General features: G+C 38.3%; 1 protein-coding gene across 2 annotated transcripts in view; it reads right to left on the bottom strand.

Moving 5' to 3' along the window:
- The window catches only part of CPQ (carboxypeptidase Q), a 433,138-nt gene that overhangs the window by 267,303 nt on the left and 143,205 nt on the right, over nucleotides 1-22,630 (bottom strand). For both annotated transcript variants that reach the window (XM_036233308.1, XM_036233307.1), the window contains one exon: nucleotides 12,489-12,696. In XM_036233308.1, coding sequence (XP_036089201.1) covers nucleotides 12,489-12,696 — 208 coding nt within the window. The remainder of the gene's footprint in view (nucleotides 1-12,488; nucleotides 12,697-22,630) is intronic.

Here is a 22,630-nt window from a genome sequence, read left to right as displayed (position 1 = left end):
AAGAGCTTTTTGCTTCCTCCACTGATTAAAACTTACAGTTTGTGTTCGTTATCTATGGCAATGAAGAAAATAACTAGAAAAACATATATATTTGGCAATGAGAATACAGCAGACAATTTGCCCTCAGTAGAATTACTTTCTGAATTATATTTTACTTGGGTTAATATAAAAATTATTTTGCATTCTTGAGCTCGCATGTGGAGGAAGGTAGAGGCAGAAGTCCCAAGGTGTACTGCATTGCAAAAACCTAGACAAGAATTTTAAATTGCCGTGAGTGATCCAGAAAGTGGATAATAGAGAAATGGAAATGCTTAACTATTTTTCTTACAAAAAATAAAAGCCGGATTCATGGGACTGTCCCAACCCATATATTTCTCATTCTCCAGTCTCCGAGCTGGGTGGAGGGAAACTGGGAAACTGTGGCAGACCAGAGAGAACACATCCCATCAACAAAAGGACTTGGTGACTAATCCACTGGGCTGAAGTTTGCCAATGTTGCCAGATCTGATCTTTCCTTATAAACCACAAACCCCAATTTTTATGTAAAACTCATGATTTTTAAACATTGGGCTGAACTAAATGCAGATTCATCTCACTGTTTTTAATCCTTGCTTTACTGCTAATTTTGACTCCTCTTCCCCCTGCCTTCAAATGCAACCAGTCCCAGTCCCCAAGTTCTGATAATTTTTTATACTACCCCTCTTGCTAAACCTTTCTATCCCCTCTGCCACCAGCTATCACATTATTTTCACATCTGCATTATTAAAGCAGTATCCTGCCTTTCCTTCTCAAAGCATGCTATGTACAGTCACCAGATTAATCTTTCTAAAACAGTAGTTCCCAAAGTTTAACTTGCATCAAAATCACCTGGAGGACTGACTAAACCACACTCAAGCATTTTTAATTTAATGGATCTCAGATGGGGCCTGATAATTTGCATATCAACAAGCTCCCAGATGAGCTTGATGATGGTTGGTGTTACAGGAACCACATTTAGAGAGACATTGCTCTAAAATATCAACCCCCATGTCTAACACATTCAATGATTCCCCATTTCCTCCACATTAATCTTAAAAACTCCTCCCCAGTCTGGTACTTTGGGTTCTTCATAACCTGGTCTCTTCTGCTCACCCTGAAATTACATTTCTCTGATCTCCTGTGAAATCTTCTGGCTCCAACCAACCTAGTCTACTTGTGCATCATGCACTCCCACTTCTTGCCTTGATCATGTATAGAATGTCTTTCCACCTCCTTCCTCCTGTTCAGTTCTTTCACTGAATACACCCAAAACCCACATCTCAATGAAGCCAAACTTAATCAGACTTCTACCACCTCTTCCAGACTTCTAAAGCATTAGCTCTCCAGGTTGCTTGGTATAAAGTGCAAAGAATTTAGAACAAGAGACTCTGAGTATGAATCCTAGTTCTTTCATTAGCTGTATGACTTAACTTGTTGTGGCGCGTTCAAATCTAAGACCCACGGAGCCAATTGAGATTAATTATGAGCCTTTATTAGGCCGGCTGCCAGCGACTGACTCTCCCCACTAGAGAGTCAGCCCTGAGCTTTCAGAGGAGGTCGCTTATAAAGCCTACAATTACATTAAACAAGCAAGCAGGTTTACAGAAATAGGAGTTACCATTAGCATATCTTTGCACAGGATAACTACACCCTTAACATTAGCATATCTTTGCACAGAATATCTCCTAGAACTATACCCTGGTTAAACATTAAACAAGTGAGCAGAAGTTGGCCATTTGAAAATCCCAACACCCCACCCCCACCCCCTGCCACCCGCCCGGTTTTCTAGGGGAATTCAAATCATTGATTTCACAGCCTAGAGTGGTTAGCATAAAAACAGCAAGTCTTACCTAAAGCAATACAACTAAAGCAAGATCTATGCTTTATGAGCACATTAGTCTTACATGTATGAATTAATATACAAAATTTTTAGTTCATTTTACAGATTCTGAATATATCAAAACAAACAAGCGGTCTTTCAAACATGATTTTATAAGGTGTGATCTCTTTACAGTAGGGGGTGCATCGTGCCCTTAACAGGAGGGAGAGAAGGAAGCTTACCCAGTTTTTGCCAGTTTCTAATTTGAACTTGGTTAAAGTTTGTTTCAGGGTCTTATTTCTCCTCTCTACCTGTCCTGGGCTCTGAGGCCTATAAATGCAATATAACTTTTAATTAATTTTTAGAACCCTGGCTTAAGATTGATTGGTCTGGGCAATGAACGCTGGGTTATTGTCAGACCCCAGTGTTATGGGCGGGCCAAATCGAGGCAGATTCTGAGGCACTATTTCTGAGACTAATTTCTTTGCTACTACTATTTCTGAGACTAATTTCTTTGCTACTACCTGAGCTGTCTTATGTTTGGTGGGGAAGGCTTCAGTCCATCTTGAAGAGGTGTCAATGAACACAAGCAAGTACTTGAAATCTGAAGGTACCCAGGCTGACCTCAGTGAAATCTAACTCTTAATGGTGCCTGTCTATGAAGTTTTGTCCCTTGTTGTACTCCCTTGGAGGGCCCTGGATTCACTTGTGCGCAGATATGGCACTGGGCCGATACCTGCTTGGCCGCTCTTTGCAGCCCTGGAATGTAATAGTCTCTTTTTAACAGTTCAATCAAATTGGTCTCTCCTAAATGAGTGCTCTGGTGAACCTGGGTCATGAGGTTTCGGCTCAAGACCTCAGGTGCTACAATGCAATTGTCTGGGAGCCTAACCCACTCAGCAGATTTTTTTTTCTCTCTCTCAGCTTGTTGCATAGTTTAACTTCCCCTGGAGTGTAGGTAGTGTAAAGCCAGTGCTCCAAGAAAAGGCCCCAAGGGCGTCAGGTCCCCGCCCCTAGCTCCCACTTGCTAGCCACCTGATGCCCATGGACCAATCCGCGGGTGCCAGGACTACGCTGTGGCGCCACACCGCTGCACCAGTGGAAGGGCCCCGCGCCGTGACGTCACACTGCCGCACCAGTGGAAGGGCCCCGCGCCGTGACGTCACACCGCTGCACCACTGAAAGGGCCCCGCGCCGTGGCGCCACACCGCTGCACCAATGAAAGGGCGCCACGCTGTGCTTTTGTCTTTTTTGAATCTTCCCCTTCCTGGCCGCGACCCTTAAAAACCCCTGCCCCGGGCCCGCCTGGGTGCGACGTCTCTGGCTCCTTTTCTGGGGACCAGAGAGCCTCGCCCAGGACCGCTTGTCTTTCAATAAAGGACGCTTGTTATTTCTGAGTCAGACTCTGTTGAGCAGCCGAACCTTACAGGTAGGGGTGTCTGCTGGCACCCTGGGCGGTAGGGCCGGCAGAATGTCAATTGGTCCCACTGGTTTTCAGGCGGCTTTTTGGGGGGTATTTTTTGGGGGGTATGGTTGACAAAGGAGTTGCCCCAGGCTATCTCAGAGTCAGTGTTTTCTTTTTTTCTTTTCTTTTTTTTTGGTGACCTAGGCAGTGTATTGATGACTACTTTTTTAGGCAGCCAGATGGCTTCAAGGAGAGTTAGGATCTCTTCTCTGTTCCTGATTTCCTTACCCACTGAGGTGAGTAGTCTTTTCTCTTTATATGGTGTCCCATGAATATGTGCAGTGGCAAAGGCGTACCTGCTGTCTGTATAGATGTTGACAGTCTTTTCCTTACCCCATTGGAGCACTTGGGTCACAGAGATGAGTTCGGCTCGCTGAGCTGATGTTTTTTGGCTCAGGGCCTGAGCCCAGATGACAGTTTTTTGGTAACTATTGCACCCCAGCATACCTGACTTTCTGAGACGAAGCTCCTCCCATCAGTGTACAGTGTGGCATCTGGTTATGGCCACAGGACGTCAGTCAGGTCTGGTCTGAGGCTGGTGATGCTGTCCAAGAACTTGAGACAATCGTGTAATGGCTGTTGAGGGTCATCATCAGGCAAAAGGGTGGCTGGGTTAAGAGCAGAAGTTTTCAAGAATTGTACTTGTGGGGGGTTAAGGAGAAGAACCTGGTATTGGGTGATCCATACATTTGAAATCCAATGATGGGGGTGGGGGGCTGCGGAGCATGGTTTCCACCGCATGGGGGTCTATAATCTGGATGGTCTGTCCTAAAGTCAGTTTCAGTGCTTTTTTTGGTGAGGATGGCCGTGGTCACAATGGCCTGCAAGCAGTTAAGCCACCCTGCTGCAACATAGTCCATTCTTTTGGAGAGGTATGCAACGGGTCTTTTCCATGGTCCTAAGAGTCTGGGTGATATTAACTTTACTTTGGTTGTTGAAGATGCACAGGGCTACCTCAACTTCTTGTCTTTAAACCTTCTTGTCCTTATTACTTTTTTCCCCTAATATCTGGGGCCGACTGTCTGACATAAGCAAGGTTTTATTATTTGGGTCTTCCAGGTCAATAGGGGTATATAACCGGTAAGACTCTATAACAGTCGTTCTAGAAACGCCACCGGCGATTCATCCTTGGCCTGGATAAACTCGCTTACCTTAGAAAGGTTAGTAGGCTTTCTGGCGGCAGACCAGAGGCCCTGGAGCAGAAGCTGGCGATACCGATTGAGAGCCTCCTTACCTTGTTTGGTGTTGGGGTCCTAAGGCGGTCACGGGTGTGTGGGAGGACAACATGGACACAGGTGGGATTAGTGGCGGGCTGCCCCTTTGGGTCGTGCACGGTCTTGGCCGCCTCTCGGAGAATGTTCTCGTTCCTCCGAGGCAAAAAGGACCTGGAGAAGCTGTGGACAGTCATCCCAGGTGGGCCGATGGGTAAAGAAAATAGTCTCTAAAAGAGAGATTAGTTCCTGTCTTTTTTCTGAGAAGAGTTTTGATGTTTCCAGTTATACAGATCTTTCCTGTTATCTGAAATTGTAATTTTAATATTAAGACCACGTATTCACTCAAATCATAGCTATCTAATTATTGTAATAGTTTTATTGTCATGGCCCAAATCAGAGCCATGCCCTTTGCTTCTCTATAAGCCCTTTGTTTCTGAACAGTCAGGTCCATTCTTGATATTCATGACATACCAATAATTTATAATAACTGAAATTATGACTGAAAGATATTGACAAATTTCTAGGAACTTTTTACAATTTCCAAAACACTTGTATTAGTAACATGTATTTGTAAAAATGTAACCTAAAGAAGGTTAAGCATCATTTATTACTTGACAATGTTTTTCATATAATTTAATATACTAAATAGACTGAATTAGCTTAACATTTCTCTTTTACAAAATGACAAACTAAACCTTTGAGATTTTTTAGGTGCCCTCTGGGAAGTCTCAAAGTTATTTTGAGATAAAATAAAAGATCTCACTTAGGTTTTATGCTGGGAAATTTGTCAATGTCACAAGGTTTGATCACTTGATTAAATAGGATCACAGGTCACTATGAAACAATACTTAGTTATATATTTAACCAAAGTGATAATAAAGATTTTAAAGGTAAATATGACTATATAAAAACTTAGCACTCTTAATGTTAAGAAGACTCAGTTTTTTAAATAAAAACTATAAAGCACAATAAGTTATTTTGATACAAAATAGAATCTTTGTTTCTTAAGTGTATTGTTCACAGGTAAAGAAAAGTCTTTTACAATCTCTTATTAGTAACAGACCAATAATCTAAACTCCAGTTTTGCATCAATACACTGGTTGATATTAAAGCTTATTTTAAAACCTTATGATAAATACATTTAACTTTAGCCAACTTGACTGTATAAAACAAGATTTTCTCTCTCTTCCTTTACAACTTCATATGGTCACTTATGTTCTTGTCCTTTATTTTCTCAGGATTTCTCTTCACAGACCTTCTACTTTTCTCATTCCTTCAGTTTGCCTCTTTTCATTCACTCAGAAATAACCAACTTTAAGACAAACACCTTTCTTTCAATTCTCTTCAGAATAAATCTCTATACCTTTTTTTTGTGCCTCAAACGACCTTTAAATAACCTGAAACTATTTTAGGATAAAATTACTCTCCTTTTTCTTAAAAACACATCCTTTATATCTCAAAACACATTTTTCTTACATACTTTGCATACAGAATTTTTTCTTGTATTTCTAGTATATTTACATATACTAGAATGCATAACTCTTAGTAGCCTTAATTTCTAGAGAAAACAATGAAGTGGGCAATTGTAAACTGTGTTTTATATATCAGCATTCATTCAATAGATTAGCAAATTTATAAATATACCAATTTTATAATTTTTAAAGGCTTACATTTTTTTCATAGTACAATTTTAGGAAGACTTAATTTATAAGTGCTTACTTCTTTCTAAACCAACCAAAGTAGAGCTATCCTATAAATCTACCTTTCCATAAAAATGAACTCTAACCCAAACCAAAGAATCAGAAACGCTATACTCTGTGAACCTTCTCATCAGATTTACGTTCGGTTATTCTCTAGACTCAAACCTCCAACACAAATGCACAACCATCTCTCCACTATCCCTCAATGACATCCTCGCTTCCAATCTACATACACAACTATTTTCCTACTGCTCTTCCCTGCTCTAAAATATAAAGAAGGATAAATTTAACAGGCCCCTGTTAGCTTTTTAACTCTTGTATTTTCAATATTATAAACAAACTCACTTCTATCACTGGGTAAATTATTTAAACTCCTTATACCTCAGTTTCTTCATCTGAAAGGCTGTTTGCAGGTTGAGTGACCCCTCTGATGGCCACCCTGCTCTAAATGTGGTCTAATCTCACTGGCAGAACTTCTGGAGAACGAAGAGGGTGACGCAAGACCCATAACCTTGGGCCTGCTGTCTGAAGTCTTTGAAATTGCAGAGGAGACACTGCGGAGGAGTGGGTCTGGAAGAAGCTTGACCCATGGCGGTCGGAACAGTTGTAAAAGAAAATATGATACCTGTAAAAGTTAAAAAGTTAGAGCAAGGGCCACGTGCTGTACCTGGGACCAGCCTCGCGGGGCAGCGGCAGCTAAACCCAGGGAGAAAAGAATTAATAGACCTATAAGGAAAAGAAGAAAGATAAAAACATAACATTTAGAAAGACCACAATTTCAAAAACAGACACCAAAGAGACAGAGATGACAGAACAACACGAGACAGGCGCCACCAAAACCAACCAACAAGGGTCAGGATCTGACGTCTCAGACCTGACCAGACTAAGGAAGTTATGCCACGTCCAGCCTTCTACTAGTTCTTTAGGGCCCAACCAACCAACCAGATACCCAGAAACCTGAATATCTGTAGTGCAGTCTCACTCACTGGTGAAGCTATTCCAAGAGGTTCATGCCCAATTGTTACAGAATTGAACTTTTGTCCACCTGCCCTCCTGGGCAAGTCTGCCTGGCATCCGGGGCTGAAGAACATCACTCAGTGGTCATCCCCTGGACGGGGCAGGTCCTCGCTCAAGGTGGCCAGGGTTGTGTGTCTTAAGAGATCTCTCCTGGAGAGATCTCGCTGGGGCCTCCAAAAGTTGTGGCGCAGTCAAATCTAAGACCCACAGAGCCAATTGAGATTAATTATGAGCCTTTATTAGCCCGGCTGCCAGCGACTGACTCTCCCCACTAGAGAGTCAGCTTTCAGAGGAGGTCGCTTATAAAGCCTTCAATTACATTAAACAAGCAAGCAGGTTTACAGAAACAAGAGTTATCCATTAGCATATCTTTGCACAGGATAACTACACTCTCAACATTAGCTTATCTTTGCACAGAACATCTCCTAGATCTACACCCTAGTTAAACATTAAACAAGTGAGCAGAAGTTGGCCATTTGAAAATCCCCCCACCCTCCTTAACAAACTAGCTATTTATTCATTCTAAATCTGTTTCTCCTTCAGTAAAAGAAAGATACTAGTATCTACTTCAATTGGGTTTCATAAAAATTGAAACTATGTAAGCCTCAGAAAAGCATAGTACAAAGCAGGTTACTTAATCATTTCCTTTCTTCATCCATTTCCCCTAATCATGCATTTAGTACTAAAGAGAAACTATATTACACTAGTCATTTATATGTTATGCTTACACTCCTCTCTTTCAGCCAGATAGAATATTCCTGAGGGACAAAAACAAGTCTAATTCATCTTAGTAGCCCTAGTATCTAGCAACCTCTGAGCAACTGGTAAGCTCTCAATAAATATTTACTAAAAAACAGATTAATTTGATAAATAATGCAGAAAAAAAATGGTTCCATAAGAAGCATTCCTCTGCAGAACTTAAATCTCTTATTACATTTTTCGTTAAAATATCCTTTCTAACAAAGGCAAGAGGTATTTTACATATTTGAGAGAAATTGAAAAGATCTAATTTTTAGTTCCAGTAGATACTTAAGAGTGGGCAAAATAAAAATCATAAAAGCATCAATAAAGGAAAATCGTTTTGAAGTAAATTTGAGTACAAGAATACTAATAATGGAAATACAGAAAAACAACAACGATGAACCTGGAGATTATGCTGGCAAAAAAGTAATGAACTTTTTATAGATGTCTTTTGAGGACATTGGTCATGTAACTATGTGACTATTGTACTTTCAAAACGGCTAACAAATGTTGATAATTGCACTGACAAGTGTCAAGTCAAACTGCTAAAACACATTTCCCATCCTTTAAGAGATTTTCTAAGTTTTAAGTGAAGCAGCAACAAATTATAATTTATATTCTGTTCTCTAGTGTTGCTGACTTCTACAGAACTCCTAGATGGAATTCAATATCACCCACTCCCACAGAGCTAGGGTGAACTGCCTGTCAGGGAGATGGGAGCTGTTTTATTCAATCAGTAACTCAAAACATCATTGTTCATGAATATTGTGGCAGAAAAAAGATACAATCTGGCATATTGGACACCTAGATATTTTCCTCCAAAAATAGAGCAAAGTGCCCTAAAAGTTCCAGTTGTTTTGAACTTAATATACAGAAGCTACACAGTTTGATCAGAGAGCACTTGAAATCAGTTTGTCATAAGAGCCCTTCCGTGATTGACTGTATAACCTCAGAAAAGTTCATTCCTTCAATAGACAATTCCTGAGAGACTATAACTAGCATTTATACTAGATGATGGATATACAGAGGTAAAAAAATATATAATCTATGTATTTCAGAAACTTATGATCAAGTGCAGAGTTAGGCAATTGGGGCAGACTGGAATATTTCACCAAACTCATTTACCTTTCATTGTGGGCATAAAGATAGAACAAATTTCCCAGCCTCCACATAACTATATACTGGCCATTGAAATGTGAGTAGAAGTGAGGTAAGCCATATCCAGGCCTGGCAATGGAATATTTCCCTTTCGATCATGAACTTTCTCACTCCAGCTCCTTATTTACCTGCTGGATGCTGTGGACTCAAAAGATCTTAGCGGTGATGGAGCCACAAGAGGGAACTGAGCAGAAGGTCACCTGCTGACCACACTCTTAAAACTATTACGTGAGAAAGAAATTGACTATTATATTAATTGACCAAGATTTGAAGCTGTTTATTATGACAGTTTGTCTACCCTACCAAAGCACAAACCCAAACGACCTCCAAGACATGACACAGAGTATGCACAGGATGTTGTGGGAATACCAAAAAGAGGTAGTTCACCTAGGCTTGGAGGCTGTATATCAGGAAGGGCGGGCTCCCCAGAAGAAGAAACTCTTAAGATGAATCTTGAAGGACAGTGTGAGACAGTGAGAAAGGAAATATAAGGTTGCAGAAGAGAAGTACATACAAAGTCATGGAACTTTGAGGAAATGTGGTACATTGAGAAAGTGTTAGTGATTCCAAACTACTAGAATGCAGAGTGATGTTGGGAAATGGAGCTGCTAAATATGTATTTGTTGAAATGACTGATAAATAGCAGAACCTAGGAGTCATAGTAGCCACCAGAAATAATTGATAAAGAAAAAAGTAATCAAGGACCATCTAACTTAGAAGACAGACAGATAGCATTCTCTTCAGAGATAGAAATCACAGGAAAGAGATATAAAAGAGTGCATTTGATTTTGAAAAATAACTGAAGCTGAGATAGCCATGGAATATCCAAAAGAAGAATCAGCAGGAAGTTGGACATATGGACCTAAAGCTCAGGCAGTGGTATGTATACAAGAGGTGGGTTTGCGAGTGTCACAGTAGAGGTGGTGGTTAAAGCCACAAGCATGATGGGATTGCTCAGACTATCCCAGAGTGAGAAGCCAGAAAATAGGAAAGAAAGAAGAAAAATGGGAAAGAGGGAAAGAGTGAGAGCAAAAGAGAGAAAGAGACAGTCAGATTGAGAATATGACAAAGAAGTCACAGAAGTCAATGAGAAGAGATACTGAAAAAGCGGTCAACACTAACAAATGCTTCAGAGAGGTAAAGTAAGATGACAGCTTTAAAAATGTTCATTATATTTGAGAGCTAGGCAATTATTTGTGCCCTTAACAAGTTCCATTTCAGTACTGTGAAAAGCCAGGTTAAAATGGTCTGCAGAGTGAATGAGAAATGAAGAATTAGAGATAGGAATATAAAACACTCTTTAAGAAAAATTGGCTCTAAGAAACAACTAGCTAGAAGTGGACAAAGAGACAGTTTGTTTCATTATGGTTTTTATTTTTTAAGATGCAAGACTTAACCATATATATTTATATGCTGATTCTCTGAACTTTTATTTCACTACCCATATTGGGGATAATAATGCCCTTTCTGCTTGGTCCATTGGGTTGTTAGAACAAATAAGATAACATGTGAAAGATTCTAAGTATTATATAAAGGGCAAGGTTATTGTGTATTTATAAATGTTGAAAATATGGAGTTATTAAAGTTAAGACTCCAGTGAAATATGGTTGGCTATAATATCAAGGAAAAATTACAATCAATCTAGATATAAAAATATTAGAAAAATGTCTTTTTAATACACATTACAAGTTGCTGACCCCAAATCTTAGAGGCTAACAACAGACTTCTAAGCCCTATGCTGGATAAAATTCTTCTGGGGCTCCTAGTTAGCCTGGGTTTCCAGACATCTTCATTACAACAGAAAGAAAAAAAATGCCAATTAACCAAGTCATCTGGGAATTTATTAGTCTTATGAGTAGTAGTTCTTAAATAAATATTTCTGGCAGTCACCTAGTTTCACAAAGCAACAGACTAGCTCCATAATTTAGGTCTCATGACCAGTGAAATCATGGTGAGTATGTTACTCTAAGGGGTAAATGAGGTGTTCCAGGAAGTAAGCTAGCCATTTTAGGACTTTCCTTCTGGGAAGGTTAACCATCCAAAAGAATACAGCCCAATCTTTACTTTGCTAGTCACCAAATCTTTAAAGACTCTACAAAGAACGTTAGTTTTAGCACTATTACATCAGTGGAACTAGTTTTTTTCTCATAAAACTTCTAACAAGTGGTTATACATGTCCCACCTTCCTCCCCTAGGAAGATATCTTTTCCTTGTAAAAGAAAAAAGTCTCTTTTTTCTCTGTACTTTTGAACAACTCCCTTCTGACTTGGCTTCCTAGTTATTTATCTCTCCTCAGTTGTTTTATTTGCAAGGGTGTAAGGGTGCTAATTAAGGTCAAGTAGCTGTGTCTCCAGCTCCAAATAGCAATTATGCAGAATAAATTAAATTCCTTTACAATAGATACTAAAGATATAGTCTTGAGACCCAAATAAACCCTATTTGCAATTACTTTTACATGTTTTAAATCTGACAGAGACCAGGCTACCACACTAAAATAGTGCTGCTTTTATCCATATTTCTCAAGCATTTTATCCTTAATGTGTGACACTACCATATATAACTACTAAGCTAGGCCAAAGGTCTACACATCAATTTTTAGAATTTTTATCCACTGCAATGCTGAATTTCATCCTTAAGACTAAGGGTCAGTAAAGCACTTTGTACTTAATTACCTCAATCAGAACAACAAAGAAAAAGACAAAACTTATGTTGTCCTCAAATAATACCACCAAACATTTATATAGATCTTTATAATCAAGTATCTTTCATAAGTTTACTTCACCTATTCTTAAAATAATTTTGTAAATGCATTACTCTTCATCATCACTGATTAATAGAAGAGAATGTTGAAGACCAGATCACTGAAGAACATTCCCAAGGCCAGACTGTTGTTCAGGAGCAGAGATGGGTCTATGTCCAAGGTCCTCTGCTTCCTCAGCCCTCTTCCCCTGCACCACAGACAACCCCCTTCCTGTTACCCACTGTATTTTTCCTTCACTTCTCTAGCAACAATGAAAAAAGCCTGATTTTCTCTGAAGTCATTAAGAATCTTTGATGAGACACAGACGTGGATTTAGTTCTCCCGCCAATAAAAATATATAATATATTGTTATATAAGGAATGTTATGGGATGGTCATAGATGTGAAAAGCTTTTCAAAGGAATACACAAATGATGCTTGGAATCCTCAAAAGGCCAAAGAAGATATTACAAACAAATGAACAAATGTGGAAAGGGGGAAAATACCATAAGCAATCAGTATTTTCATTTGAATGGTTTGTTTTTATTTTATAACGGCTTCTCTTTCATAGAAAACTGTGGTCTTTAAAAAGATTTCAAATGAACATCATGACCAACCTGTAGATGGAGAAGGAAGCCACCGATCGAATGAGGGATGCCAAAGCCCCTACTTTGGCAGCTTCCACTGCCCCCTTGACTCGGTATTGCACCGTCCTGGAGTAGTTGGTATAAGGCTGATTATAAACAACAATCTTCCCTCTTGCTTCTGAGGCTCTTCTCTGTAGTTCATTGAAAGAGGTCACCAGCAGAACTTCTGCTGTAATACCTAGGAATAAAAGTCATTCAAGATTAACTTATAGTTTCCAATCAGCCAGGTTGAGTAGGCACACAAAAGGTCACACATGCTCTAGCCACTCCATCTGGCAAAATGATTTGAGTAGATCAAAGTTTTAGAGCCATTTGCCATGGTAAAAAGATTGTGGGGGTTAGCCAGTTCCCCAAGAAAGAGAAAGGCATTCAAAATAATATACTACTCATAGGTTTTTCAACTCATTCGACCAGCAGGTATTAAATCACAAATGGCTTGAAAAGATAGTGTTTTTTTTCCCCCCCTTCTTTCCCACCCTAAGAAGTCATGAGTTTCACAGAATGACATAGATTATTTACAAAGAAAATGCATTTCAGGAAGCTCCTCTTGGGGTTAATAAAACATATTTATCTTTTCATAAAACTATTTGATATGTTGCTAAACAACCTTCACTGACATTATACAATGGATGGCCGTTCATGGAAAATGTTCTTAGCAGCCAACGATCTTCGTTAACTTTTAACAAATAGTTTCTGGTTCTCTCCCAAGAACCAGAAAAAGTCAGCTTCTTTTCTTTCCTCCTTTGTACAAAATTTTCTTAAAGGATGTGGAAACTTCTCATGCTTCTTGATTTATAGTACTCGTTCATCACCCAACACACCACTATTCTAAATTTTAAAGATGTTATACAATTGTCCCATAATCCTATTGTCTCACTTAGAAGAGATATACTACCTTTCCTCACCACAAGACTTGCCCAGATCTTCCTGATTAGGGAACAGGGTTTCACAAGTAAAAAATAATATTTAGCAACAAAGGTCAGATACAGTAGCTAAATATAACTAACTGAAAGAAAGTGTCAGGCGCCTCCTGTTTTGTGGCTTTAGATATGCAGTCTCATGAAATATGTCAGTAAAAATTAAGGTATTAACATACATTTGGCATCCTTCCTTAATCTTGCAAACTATAAAGTGGATTTTCTGGAAACTTACAGAAGTCATTAAAATATTAACTGTTACTAGGAAAATCCTTTTATAATGCACTGCAGTTATAAGAGAATGTTTGCTTTAAATAGAGACTCCATCATAATAGACCCTTCAGGCTGCCTCCTCTCCTACTTCTGGCTCTACCATCCAGACTGAATTTGTACTTTGACTTTAACGTGATAACTACAGATCTATAAATATGTCTCCACCAACATTCAGAACTCAGAATTTAATTCATAACCTAAAACAAAAGGAATGTACAATTACGGAAAATAAGGAAGCCATTAGCTTGCTTACATGATAAATATGTGTAAAAATACAAATTAAGGGTTCAGCTAGATGGATTTTGAGAATTGCAACTTTCTAAAACCTAGAGTTACCTTGAAATTTGACTGGCGTTACTATTGAAATATTACGGGAATTTTTTTGATGGTTTTCAGCTGTTCCTAATAAAAACCAGATTCAGTGGTTTACCCATCCTAAGGGATGTTCCAGCAAGGGGGTAATTTTGGCATCTGGGTTGGAGCCACTAAAAATCAAACCAAATTTCTATAAATTTTCATAGGCCACTGAAAAATTAAAGTCATACAGGGATGGTACTTTTCTATGGTTGATGCTTCAACTTTTTTTTTTTAACAAATAAGGAGTGATGGAGTCTTAAAGAGCCAAAACCTACAGTTGCCAAAGCAAGTCACTAGTAGCAGCTGTCAGTCAAAACCTATCACCATGAACTTGGAAGAAGAGTTCAAATTAATGTTTTCCTGAATGTTTAGAGTCATTTCTGAGTCCTCTGTCTCCTTCATCCCGCATGGTCTAGTCAATCCTCAAACATTGATAATGTTACCTATTAAATATTGATTGAACCCATGTCCCCTGTTCCACCCCATTACATTCTCTTACATCAGGACCTAATTATCTCTCTTTAGGACTGCTATGAATCCCTCCTCCTCCAATCACCCACCATCACTGGTGTCCCAGACTCCAGCCCACATCCCTCATATTAAACCTCTAACAAAGCTGCCAGAGTAGTATACTCGAACTGCTGAAAAGTCAAATCAGCCTATGTTACCATTCTCCCGCCCTTCTTCTGAAAATCTATCGCTTCTGAAAATCTATCGCTTCTACATACCAAAGATTGTCTGTCTCTACAGACATAGTCTCCCTTTGCTTTTTAAAAAAATTTTACTTTATTATTAGTTTTGAGTATACAGTGCATTGGTTAGACATTTATATAGTTTGTAAAATGATCCCCCTGATTGCTCTCTCTCTCCTCTGGCTCTGCACCTAGCCATTACATTAATGCTGACTGCATTCCTTTGCTTACAATACATCTGATAAGAGGTTAATTTCCAAAATACATAAAGAACTCATACAACTCAACAACAACAACAACAAAAACACAAACAATCCAATTAAAAAATGGGCAGAAGACCTGAATAGATATTTCTCCAAGGCGGAAACACAGATGGCCTATAGACTTACAAAAAGATGTTCAAGGTATCTTTTTCTATCGATAGTAAACTTAAAAGTTCCTACTCTCACCATGCAAGTTCATTCCTCAGTCTCCTTGTTCACACTGTTGTACATCATGTCTTGTTGACCCCATTCTCCTAACTTCATCTTATTTCATCTACTTATTACTCAGGATGCCACTTAAAAATCACTCCCTTAGGGAGCATTCCCTGGCTTCTGGCTTCTTGTCTCATCTCCTCCCCACCACCAACAGGAAGGGTGGCTTGTGCACAACCCTACTCTGGACTTTGAATACTTGGGCATACCTGGGCACTGGAGAAAGAAACTCTGCCTATTCATGACTTTCTCAACTACCTAAACTGTGATGTCCTCAGGGCTTGGGGCCATGTTCATTTTTGTTTGCATCTCCTGAGCCTAACACAGTGTTTGGTATATATGTAGCAGTCAGTCAATAAATAATTCTTGAATGGCACTGCTTCAAATAAGGGACCATTGACTGGATCTAAAGCATTTCCATAAAAGTGCAATTTTACCTTTAAGGTTTGATAGTGCTTTTCGCACAACTCAGAAGTCTGATTCTCTTACCACCCAGGGTGCAGCTGTGTAATAATAACCAAGCAGGAAAGGGCCATGGGACAGTCAGAATAGAAATATAAATTCCAAATATAAAAATGCAGGTACTTAAACATGAGAAAGCTCTTTTGCTCTCTCTTAAAGCCTAGTTACCCTTACTTTATGCAAAATTCTAACTCTGGTATTTAAACCAAAACAATACGTAAAATAACAAATACTAATAGATTTTTCTGCAATGTTGTAAATGTTCTAGCTGTACTAACACAGTAGCCATTAGATACACATGACAATTGAGAACTTTAAGTGTGATTGATGTGACTCATAAACTGAAATTTTAATGCCATTTATTTTAATTAATTCGTATTTAAACTTAAATAGCCAGATGTGTGTAATGGCTATTACATAGAACTCATAATCACTGCAGGCTCACCATTAGACATAAATAACTGAAAGCATCTCTGTAAGTGCCTCATGACAGTCCCATACCAGATATGACAGTCATGATGACAACCTCCCACACTGGTCACAAATCAGGTGTACTGTATTTAGTATCTTTCGTTTGAAAAGGCAGGGTATATGCAAACACTTAAGGAGAACTGTTTGCTCCAACTGAATAAAATCAAACTAGACCATCTGAAAAACTTTATTCGTCTATGTTAGTTTGTGTTGTGACATGTTACATGAAAAAAATACTCATGCTCTCCTACAAATCAACAGGTTCCCATTCTTTATTCTCATCTCCCTTCTTCCCATTCTCCCATTCTAAAAGATAGTGCATGAGAACCTTTAAGAATTCAAAACCAGTGTCATATTCATAGTAAGTCCTTTCCTGACCTCCCTATTTGTACCTGCAACTCACTCCCAACCCTCATTCCGCTTATCTTGCTTAATTTTTCCACAGAATTTATCAGCTTTTAGCTGCATCTACTACAATAATGTCAGATCTGTGGTGGTCGGAAATTTTATGTTTTATTCATTAATATTACCAAAGTGCCTTAAATGGTACCTGACACATAATGTGTGAAATTCTCTTCTCTCCCTCCCTCTCTCTCATAGGCATAAACACACACACGCACGCATGCATATACTGAATGAATGAAAAGAAAAAGAAAAGTATAATAATGCCTCATCCTTTCTCACCCTTTAGAAATGTACACTGCTGAGGAAATTGTGTATTTCTGTATATTCTGTTAGAATATTTGATCACAATAATAATAGCTATATTCGAATATCCATTAGTATCACATTGTTTACACTAATGTCCACAAGAACTCTGCAAATTAGTTATTAGGAGGATACTGAGGTATAGAGAAATGAGTTTATACAACTACTGGGTGTTGGAGCCCAGATCTGAATTATTGGGTATCTGAATCCAAGGGTCGTCCCCCTCCTAGTAACTGTATTGCTATCTTCTTTCACAAATGTAAGATATATCAAAAGGAAATCTGAATATTTTCAATTTAAGAGAATTAAGAAGAAAAATAAATAGGCATATAAAAGTCCACGTAGGTTATCAGGTTTTTTCGTTGTTGGTTTTTTGTTTGTTTGTTTTTTTGTTTGTTTTGTTTGTTTGTTTGTTTTTGGTTTGGTGTTTTTCTTAGTCTACCCAAGATCCTACTGATTAATCAGGATGCGGTTATCACACTACACCCCAAACCTATTAATAGTGGAGCTGGGAGGAGTGCTTCATTCTAGGACAAGAGCCATTAGACTTCGTTAAAGTAATGAAAAGGATTATGGTAGTTAATTCTGAAGAAAACATGAACTAAAGCTAAAATATATTCCTATTATAAAATGACTCCGGTGGCAACAGCTGATTAGATCATAAACTAGCATAAAAATCCTCAGATTCCTTTTTATTCTCCACACCTAATTTTCAAAATGGATCAACTTATTTTTAAGTAACCCTGTACATAATTACTGCTGTGGTCTCCCTGTAAAGACAACAGAAGCTGACTGCTGTGGTGCTGGCTCAGGGCATTTTATTCTATGAAGAATTTGATAGAGACTCCAATCTGTCTCTCCTGATTTGATTCTTCCCAAGAAGAGTTAAGAATAGGAAGATTGTGAGGTGAGAATTTTATGATTTCTGCTATTAAAAGGAAAAGAATACAGATACAAAAACATGTATCTGGGGTTCAAGTCAATGTGCTATGTTTTAGGAAATTGATTCTGATTTCAGACTTAACCACTAAACAGGTAATACTCCAGCCCCACACAAAAGGAAGCCTCACTTCTAACTCAACATCTACTCTTATACTTAGTACACTATATAATATACGGTCCAGTAAAGTGGCTGGTATTTCCTGAACTCAGTTAACAAGAGTTGGTCATGGAAACTCAGTGTTTTGGCCTAAAGTCATAAGGAAATTGCAAATTCATGGCAAGACAGATAAAAGAATATCAGAGCAGTCCTTTCAGACTGTCCATTTGTTTATGGAGAATATTATGATTATGCAATATCCTTTTCATAAAAGAATAAGCCTGAGAGATTCAAATTCATTCAACAAGTTTACAGCCCTCCTACTGGACAAGGCTTTGTGCTAGGTGTTGCAGACAATACAAATTTGGGTAAGTTCCTCAAAAATTGTAAAATCTGGGGAAAAAATAGGTAAACAATAACTTCTAAAAGAGTACAAAATGTCACAAGTACTAAATAAAAGCACAAAGTAAAATTTCACAAAATAATAACATAAATCAATATTAATTCTCACTAGGGGAAATCTAGAAAGTTTCTTATAGGATAAAACTTTAAGTGGACCTTAGAAAATTTCAACAGCCAGACATTGAAGAAAAGGGCATTCCCAGGTAAAAAACAAACAAGAGATGACAAAAATAGATGAAATTTCTGTTCATTTACAGTGAATAGGAGCCTTCCTGCCAGGTCCCAAAATAGACAGGGGATACTCTAAAATCTAATTTTTAACCAGGATACTTAAGGACCCCTATTTTTATTCTATTAATTCCAAGAAAGCAAGGAGAATAGTCTCCCTGGAAAAAAAAAAATAAAAGTTCAGCTATTGATTGAGTGAAAGAAGAGCAAGAGGCAAAGCACAACTCCAGATGATAACTGGAGGAATGTGACCAACCTATCCAACTCTCTCCTGAGATCTGGCTCAAATTAAACCTGGTCTGTCAGCCTTGTGAGCAAGTCCAAACCTGACTTCATCAACATTCACAGTACAGTAAATTATCATCGTCTCTAGAGAGTCAGCTGTCTGCCCGACAGAGCAGTATGCCACAAGCTGACTTGCCATACTGACACCTGAGGACAAGCCACAAGGAAAGCAACTTGTCTACTTTGACCTCTAAAATACAGAATTTACATATTCGGTTGCATAATGGAAAGGTACCTACCATGAGACCATTATGTTTAACTCAGCGTGTGATGAAGGACAATCCAAGTGTACAGGGACCCAACTCAGCAACACACAGCAGCATTAAGCATAGCATACAAACCAACCATTAGCAATTTGATCACTAGCATCCAAACAGCTTCCATTGCTAAGGCTGCAGCATGAAAGGCACTCATACTTCTGGGCACCTTGATTAATATTGCAATTATCACAGGGAGTATTTATACTCTAAAACACAAGGTGCATTGTGTTTGAAACATGGTTGTTTTGAACATGGTTGCTTTTTCCCCTCAAAGCTAGGTGGTTCTTTGTAATGGTGACTGGTGTGGATAAGTGAAGGTTTTCACAAAAACCACTGTCCTCTAATACATCTGTTAAAGTGAGCAGCTGGAAGATACTTTGTGCCTCAGTCAACTTCCAGTGGTATTTAAGGAGCAAACTCCACAGGCCTTAGTGATGGTGGGGATACAGAGGTGAGTTTCTGGCTGCAATAGACTAAAACATATCTAGTCATGATGGTCTGAGGTCATGGCTGGCTTTGCTGAAAAAGAAGGATCTGTGAAATGAAGGTTAATGAATTTCAGAACATTGGCAGGAAGGCTAGGGAGAAGATAGGACTGAGATTAAAGTAAACAGAGACTGAGGGAAAGAATAACATGAGAGGCTGGCAGTTTTTAGGGAAACATTACATGGGGGCCTTGTAGTTGCATTAAGAAATTTGGGTGGGGATAGAGAAGTCAGGAAAATTCGGATTTACATTTCAAAAGTATCACTAGGCTTAGTGTGGTGAAAGGCTTGATGGAGATAAAAGGTATGGAAAGCTATGAAGGGACTGCCCTCACATTCTAGCTAAAAGGTGATAGTGGCTTGGACTAGGGAAGGTCAATGGAGATAGACTAGTGGACCACTTGAGCAATAGTATGGAGGGGACATCATCTACTGCAATGCAGAAACTTGCCTCAGGAGTTTTGTACTCCACTAACCATACTGCCAAATCTATGTAAGGATTGTTTTCCTAGAGAAGGTTGCATGTAATCTGAATTTAGTAATCAGATCATTCAAATGAAGACAATTTTTTTTTAATTTTAAGGTGAATCCTACCAATAAAATAAGCATCTAACTCTAAAACTTTATTTTACAAAATATTTACTATATTATATTATGCATTCTTCAAAACATGCTTTTAAAACTGGGTATTTCTTTATCAGTGACAAAAGGTGTCCATCATTAAGTACCCTGGATTGAATACTGGCTATAAAACTCACCAACCTTTGATCCTTAATAAGCTGCTTAACTTTCCCCAGGCTGTAAAATGAGAATCATGATAATATTGATAACACCAGGATTCCTGTGAGCATTGGATGAGATAATACAAATAAAAACTGTTGTGTTTTATAAAAAATTATAAGACAATAAGAGTAAGGTATATAAGGGTTCTGGAATATATTGAATAGGTATAAGCAGTACTTATCTGATTTATTTAAAATTTCACTTCAAACTAATTACCAGGCATAAAATAAAAATAGCGGGTTTTATTTCAACATTTATGTAGCCTACTTAGCTCAGAACAGAGCTATTCTTTATCACATCAGACAGCTCCAAAGGCTGTGTGGTTTCTTGTCAGTTTTGACTAAGTCAGTAATTTAGGCACTACATCATAAAGATCCCACATCAGGCTGGCAGAGAAGCTGAGCAGGTTTCATGGATCTACTTGGTAGCAAAGGGTACAGAAAGAATGATGGAGGGATGGGTGAGAGGAGCAGAGAAGAGACTTTTTGAAGATGCATGAGAAGAACAGGGCACAATAGAAAAAGATACCAGTGGCCCTAAACTTATACCTTCTATTATTTCCTTTCCTCTTCTTTATAAGAGAACGACACAAGCCCATCAATTGCCTTATAAACTGTAATGTCTCCCTTGGAAGACACTGACATGCGGCTTGACCATGAGTCTTGCTCTAACCAATGAAATGTGAATGGGCAAGGTATATAGTCATGTTGAGCAGAAACTTTAAGAGCCACTACAGGCTTCAACTGTCTCTTAAGAGCTCTCTTCCTTCAGGCACAAGAACAACATGTCCCAGATGGCGGCTTCTCCTTCAGCCTGAATCTTGGAGGGAAAAAGATATCTAAGGCAGAAGCAAAGACATTACCAACTTTATGTATATGAAATGTGAATGGGCAGGTGTATGGTCACATACATATAAAGTGAACAAGTAATAAATTCTAGTGGTTGCACACTACAGAGATTTTGGAGGTTGTCTATTACCAATGAGTGAGAGCTGACTAACATAGATGCCCTGAATTTAAAGTTTTTTATCAGATTATTTCACAATCTGAAGCTGATGACAGAGAAGATACAGACTAAATTTACTTAATACCCTGGGGAATATTTTTCAGTAAAAATTAGATAACTACTTTCTTCCTCCTATCACACATCAAAGTGATCAAATGATCAACAATGAACAGTAGAAAACAAACAAATCTGAAAAAGAATTTAGCAAGTGCCAGTGATTTAACACATGCAGACTCAATGACAAATAATTTTAAATTGGAGATATACCCTAGAGATCACAAAAATACAGTCTTGGCAGCTTCGGTTAGCTAACCTACCTGATGTCACTTCTAAAAGAAACAAGCATCCCTGTTGTACTATTAAGTAATTCTATACACTTCAGTAGATTTCAGTATTTCATATCTAAATTTTCCCTCTAAATTCCACCTTCAAAAACCAAGGGCAAAAATGACAGAAACTGGCATGATTATGATTATATCAAAGTACAAAATAATGTTATTACAGTATTAGATCAGAGAGATAAAATAACTCTATGAGAGCTTGGCATTCCAAAATGGGCTCTTTTATTTAGCTATGTTTTGAAATGTTAACCGTCCTATGCTCTTCTTAGAGAAGTAAAACATGGGGGAAAAATACTGTAACAAAACAGAATTTCTGCCATCAATAATAAAAAACCTGGCTCAGTTTCATGATTCAGTTTGACAGCACTTTACTACTAGAAGAAGATTATAGAGACATGATAGAAATATCAGAACTATATGACTTACATGAAAATTTCCTGGATGCCATTTATTAAAGTCCATTGGCTGGAAGGACATAAATTCAACTACTGATGTGAGTCCCGTTAAAAGTGGAAGTCATCAAAACAGAGATTAAGCAAAAAAGACTTAAGCACCAGAGTATGAACCACATTTAATAGGTGAGAACAAAAAAGTTTTAAGAAGATACAGAAAGGTTCAAATATCTTACCAAACTAGAGAGTAGCAGTGCTCACATTTGAATCCAGGTTAGACTGACTCCAAAGCCATGCTCTTTTCATCCTATCCCATATAGATTTGTTCCTAATTCACTTACGTCAGCATGTACTGTATGTTTTTTGAAATTCAACAGAATCAAAATTCCAACAGCATTTTTTGAAGAAATTGAAATTTCATCCTAAAAGTCATTTGAAACCTCAAGGGACCTCTAAATAGTGTGTGTGTGTGTGTGTGTGTGTGAGCGCGCGCGCGCGCGCATGCACGCACGTGCACTTATATTGTTAGTTATATG

Source organism: Rousettus aegyptiacus, unplaced genomic scaffold (genome assembly GCF_014176215.1).
Source record: "Rousettus aegyptiacus isolate mRouAeg1 unplaced genomic scaffold, mRouAeg1.p scaffold_m13_p_15, whole genome shotgun sequence".
In the NCBI taxonomy this organism is placed as follows: Eukaryota; Metazoa; Chordata; class Mammalia; order Chiroptera; family Pteropodidae; genus Rousettus; species Rousettus aegyptiacus.
The sequence above is the reverse complement of the archived record's forward strand: the minus strand, read 5'-3'. Positions and strand labels throughout refer to the sequence as shown.